We start from the raw sequence: 6,255 nt of genomic DNA, 5'->3' as shown, positions 1-6,255 counted from the left end.
CAATTTGAAGACAGGTGGTTAGCAAATAATGGTCCTTTTCGGTGGCTCCCTCGTTCTCCCGATATGACGTCTTTAGATTTTTTATATGGGGTCACATAAAACAAGAGGTTTACTCCCAAGCCTTAATAACTAGAGAAGATTGTTAGCTAAGAATTCGAAATTCCTTCAATTTCCTTTCTGAGATGATGATAAGCCGTGTGAAGAATAATATATAAAACATCAGACTATTTTCTTTTGGCATTTTAGTATTTTTTCACCTTTTACTTCAAAATATCTCCGAAAATACTGGAGATACGGAAAAAATAATAGTATACTAAATAACAGCTTTTTTAATGACTAAATTTTTTTTGTAGATTTTGTACATAAGGAATATTTGGCGAGATATAGCCGTTAAAAACCTCTATTTACCAGCAAACACCTCCTTATTCGATCCCTTCAAACTACACCCCTCAAATCGAAACAGAAAAGAAGCAATATCTGCTTGTGACTGCATGTGTTAGTTTATATAATTTGTTGATTCCTCACCAGTATGTTCTAAAGTTCAAAAAAAATGGCAAGTGCTGTGATAATTTCCCTTCTGCCCACTGTTGATTCCTTAGACGAGCACACAAAAAAAAATGCCATTATTTATAAATTCAACAGTGAAATGGAAACATCCGAGCAACAGATTGGTGATTGAATTTTAATGAAGGTTTATTACACCCCGTACGGATGAACAAACCGCCTGCACCCGATGAACTTATAAAAACAATTTTTTGCCAATGCAAAAAAGGGTGCGGTATTTTATGTGGGGATGTAGAACACTTGGATTGTACTGCATTTTCACTTGTTCTGGGTGCGAAGACTGCAATAATAGTTCATCAGTAATTGTAGAGGACAAAGACTGCATCGACTTTAATGAAGATAAAATTAATGAACCATATTTGTATATTTCATTGTATGTAATGCATGAATATGTATGTGTTAATATATTTTTTCTATTTATTCGGTTGGTACAAAATAGTATAGTATAGTAGTAGTATAAAATAAAACACTTTTTTCAACATAGAATAGTTTTTAATCAATTATATATTTAATATTTTGCTCATTGACCTTTCAGCTTCATGATTCCGCGCTCATAAAATTTCTGGTCCTTATCGGCAAAAAACTGAACCAGGTGTGATTGAAGATCATAGTCATTTGTGAAAGTTTGACCATTCAAAGAATTCTACAGTATGCTTACTAACCTAACCTAACTATTCAAAGAATTCCGCAGCTTAGGGGATGTGGCATCACTTCCCAGCCAAACTCCAGTAATTTCCCACTAATTAGCAAATATGTGTGATGCCTTGTATTATCAGGGTGGAAAACACTAAACCTTTCCATTTGACAATTCTGGCCGTTTTTTTCTGATTGCTTCATCCAGTTTCATTAATTGTTGACAGTTAACATAAGAATTGATCGTTTGGTTCCTTAGATGCAGCTCACCTTGCTTTTTTAGCTTTCGATGTGGTTTGTGTTGGTTCATGATTGTTTTCGAACTATGTTACTATACAGGACCCATTTTTCATCACCAGTGATGATTTTTTTCAAAAAAGGATCAGTTTCATTTCGTTTAAGGTGCATATCGCAAATATTGATTCTTTGTGTTAAATGAATTTCTTCCAATTCGTGAGGTACCCTAATATCAAACTTCTTAACTAACCCAAGACATTTTAAGTGTTTTTCAATTGTTGTGTGCGTTACATGTAGCCTCTTCTCAATCTCTCCAGCAGTTATATGACGGATCCTCTTCAATTATGGAAGAATTATCTTTCGAAGGAAAAATCTCCAGAACGGAATTTTTTATACCAATTCTAACACGTGCGCTCTGTTAAGCAATCACCTCTATAAACTTCACATATTTCTTTGTGAGCCGCAGCAGCTTTCTTTCCGTTACGGAAATAAAAAACTAAAATATGACGAGTGTTCGTTTCTGCACTCAATTTAAAATTAACTAAACAATTAATAGCTTTGATAAAACTCACGCACTACTTGCTTCTAAATTTACATCAATGTGACAAACGGCAAAGCACAGCACCAACACAAGTTATTCCAAAAATAAAGCGAAGCTACTTTGTTGTCAACCTTATAGATCAATTAAATTATATTATAAAAATTACTGTTAAGGGTGGTTTTAAAGGGTTGAAATATTATGAAATTGTATTCTACAGCATAAAACAATCCTTATTTAACTAATCAAAGCCAGATTTTGCCAATCTTAAGGTTTAAAATGTTATTTTATAATTTTTTACAGTTAGGAAGTTTTCACCATTAGAAACAAAAAGCGTACAACGGCACAATGTGAAAAATGAACTAACGGGTGAAATGAGCCTAAATCCAAATTTTTGTACAAATCGAACAGGACGAAAACATTGCAAGGTTTTGCCTTTTTTGAGCTTCATTTTCTGGACTACATAACACTCCCGAACTGCCTGACGACACGCGTTCAGTATCACTATCATAGATAATGTAGGTCATGGTTGAAATTCGAATAAATAAAACACCAATAAGCTACATTTATATTAAAATTTACACTCCAAACAGAACAACTACAACAAAAATCAAATAATAATTCTGATTAGACCCAAATGGACAAAAAAATTATTAAACAACTAGAACTGCACATTTTGATATAAAAACAAAACTTATTTAACATGCCTGGTTTTAAAACTTTCTATTTGGGGCTATCGATAGTCATGTTTTACCAAAAAAATCTGTAGTTCTAGCAAAGATGCATAAAATTCTTAAATCAATTAGTACATATTAGCATCAGAACGAATATATTCATATTTTCAATACTAACAGAAACTAATTTCCTTGTTGAAATTAAATTAGTTAACAAAATATCGTTTCACCTAGTCCCATGACCCTTACAAGAACTGATAATATGATACTGATCAAATTAATTATATACAAATTAATATTTCATCAGTTTCTTAATATTTATACAGTTGAGTAGGTTAGAAAAAGTGAAGCAATTGACTTTGGATTTACTCGTGATCTTCAAAAAACTTTTGAATAATTTTGAATAGTGTTACGGGTTGAGGACTCAAAATAAAACTGTCCAAGAGTTTTTTAAAATGCCAACGTTTTGATTTTTTAATTCATCTTTATCGAGGCTCTCTGCCATATGTGTTGGCAACGTTGGCATTTTAAAAAACTTTTAGACAGTTTTATTTTGAGTCCTCAACCCACACCACCATTCGAAATAACATACTAGGAAGGACAATAATTTAGTTATACTATAGAATTTTACTTATTTGTACTCATAATGAACACACTGATTACTACCACTACACTGTCTGAGGAGCGTTTCAATCAACCGAGACTGAAGGTATACAGTTACTTCTGCGAGTTTTAATGTAATGGAAGTTTTACTGTGTGTTCAATATGAATATTATCAACGGTTCGATAAATTACTTTAGTTATTTTTATTCGTTAATCTATTAGTAAATATTTGGTTATATTTTCATAATGTACATTTATATTTCTCACTGCAGATTGACCACAACTTGGTCAATTTTTTTGAAAATAATAAAACTATAATAATTATAATAAAGATTTACATAATAGCTATCTACTGCATCATTTCACAATCATTGTAACCAAAGCAAATAGCCTCAGAGAAATAAAATTTGGTAAAGAAAACAATAGTAGATTAAGATGCAATCAAATTTATTTTTCTTCCTGTCAAAAACAAATTTGAAATTTGACGAAAACTATATTTGTATTCTTATTCACTGTCAAATATTCTACACACACTGTTCACCATCTGGTTTTTGGAGACTTCCATAGATTACTGCTTCACACCAGACTCAAAGTACTAGACGGTGTTTTGTGAGTGTTGGTATACTGGTAGTAAAGTTTAGTATTTGTATAACTGACGTTTCCATAAATACAGTAAATATGAATATATTATGGGAATATTAATTTTCCTGACATTACTCTAAGACACATTGCATTTTGTTTGTTGATATGTTTCATGTAATTCAAAATATTGTTATGCAGAAATTGAAAAATTAATGCATATCTTTATCATTAATTATTTAAGATATGAACTACTTATGACAGTTGCTATTGAATAAATGCAACTGTAAATATTGTTTAATAATATAAGAATGTGGAAAATATGACTTGTATATCAAGTGATACTTCCCAAAATAAAAAATTTATAGCCACCGAAGATACTTTTCACAAGGAAATTACTTGCGTTGATTCCTACTTTCTTCTTCTCCTCCTTCCCTTTCTTCATCATCTTCACTGCTACTTACTTCTTCAGCATCAACACCATTCTCTCCATCTCCTTCAACGTCAGGTACTAGATAGTACTGAAGGGGATTAAGCCAAAGATCATCCTTAATAATCTCAGCTATGTCATCGGTATAGGGATCTACATTATCATTAAACCAACTAAAAAATGTCTTAGCAGGTTCATGGCGACGCTTTTTCCCAGGCTTATTTGCCTCAACATTTTGAGCAAGAGAACAACCTTCTTTCCAGATTATTTGAGTACTCTCTGAAGTAGGTGTTGCTAAAAATCAAATCCAAATTGTATTAAAAATATATTTTACCAAAATTAGATAAATTATTCTACTACAATAGATGTCAAATGATCATTTAAAAATAGCTGAAATAATCATTTTATAGAGAATATGCTAAATTATGGGATATCCTTGTAATTTACTTAGAGGACATTTTGACATATCAGAAATATTAAATTACAAGCCCAATGGAAAAATTTGAGGGGTTATGTGAGCCACCATGAATCACTTTTTAATCAATAGTACTATATGTAACAAACAATTTAGAAACTATGGTGTCACTTCCTTCTTATCGGTATAGGTGAGTACTCAGGTAAGGTAAACCTAGCTCTGAAGGGGAGGTACTTTTTGGTCAAACATATTTGTACTGCATTCAGAACTTAAGTAGGTAATACAAAAAGAATAACATATGACATAATGCCGTTCAAAAATATTGGTACCAGGTGCAAGGAAAATTTTCCTTGTATTCTTTTTGTATAACCTACTTAAGTCCTGAATGCTGTACAAATATGTTTGACTAAAAAGTACCCCCTTTCAGTGCTAGGTTTACCTTACTTATGTACTTCAGATAAGAGGTGATGAAATAGTTTCTAACAGGTTTGTTACATATAGTACTATTGATTAATGAGTGATTCATGGTGGCTCAAATGACTCCTCAAATTTTGTCATTAGGCTCGTAATCTATATATTTAGCAGGTTATTACTTTTAGCTACAAATACTACATGGATAAATAGGCTTTAATAGAATTTTTTAAATTAATTTGAACATGTTATAAGTAAAACCATATAAATTGAATAATTATTTACCGCTATCTAAATGATATTCTTTAGTAATAACTGAATTTTCAAAGTATGGATTCTCCTCAAAATAAAATTTTATCCAATATCCTGATTTAATATCATCAAATTCTTCTACTTCTAATTTTGTAAGATGGTGAAGACAATCTTCTTCAGTTTCATCCAGTAGAGCACTTAAATCAGGATGGTTCATAATCTTAGAATCGTTAAGAAAAATACGATAAGTTTTAGATAAAAAAACATATGCTGTTGTTATACTGCTTTTTAAAATAACACAAAACTTAAAAGAAATAGGATAAATTTCTCATTGATTATTCTAAAAGAAAATAGGTAATACTAAGTTTACAACTAGTAATTCAAGTAAATCCTGCTGATCAAACAAGATATTGGATACATAAATATGTTAGAGCATAATCTAAATCATTAGTAGGAAAATATATTCTACTTTTTTAGGTTATATATAACAACTTTAAAAGGATACAGCTGTAATCCAGAAATTAGGGATGTTGCTGATCAAATTATTTCTTTTTTCATAAAACGGTTTTCTTAGTCGATTGTACTTTTGTTCAATTTTTAATATCTCTTCACTGGATTTTTCATTAATACTATCAATTTCATTTTGACAAACATCAATTTCTTCCAAAGCTTTTTGTGTTGCAGCATCAAATTCGGAATTTCTATCAGATTCTGAAAATCTTTTCACCTTTCGTGACGTGGCATCTGACATTTTTATTAATAATTTTGAAAATTAAAAATATAAGAAATAAGTTTAAATCACGAACCCTAAACTATGATTACACTTGATAATATGACATGCGCAATTTATGTTTTCATTTTCAAATGTGCGGGCTGCTACATGTCAAACTTATATATTTGCTAAAGGGTTATGAAACTA

At 30.8% G+C, this 6,255-nt stretch overlaps 1 protein-coding gene across 1 annotated transcript; it reads right to left on the bottom strand.

The window, feature by feature from the left end:
* Positions 1-2,528: 2,528 nt before the first annotated feature.
* Positions 2,529-6,238, bottom strand: LOC130451242 (protein SET). Its single transcript, XM_056790136.1, has 3 exons — positions 5,842-6,238; positions 5,370-5,556; positions 2,529-4,552 (listed from the first exon to the last, which is right to left on the bottom strand). Exons 1-3 carry the CDS (start codon positions 6,085-6,087, stop codon positions 4,224-4,226), a joined length of 762 nt encoding a protein of 253 aa, XP_056646114.1. The 5' UTR covers positions 6,088-6,238; the 3' UTR covers positions 2,529-4,223.
* Between the last annotated feature and the right edge of the window lie 17 nt (positions 6,239-6,255).

This window comes from Diorhabda sublineata, chromosome X (assembly GCF_026230105.1).
Source record: "Diorhabda sublineata isolate icDioSubl1.1 chromosome X, icDioSubl1.1, whole genome shotgun sequence".
NCBI classification, from domain to species: Eukaryota; Metazoa; Arthropoda; class Insecta; order Coleoptera; family Chrysomelidae; genus Diorhabda; species Diorhabda sublineata.
The sequence above is the reverse complement of the archived record's forward strand: the minus strand, read 5'-3'. Positions and strand labels throughout refer to the sequence as shown.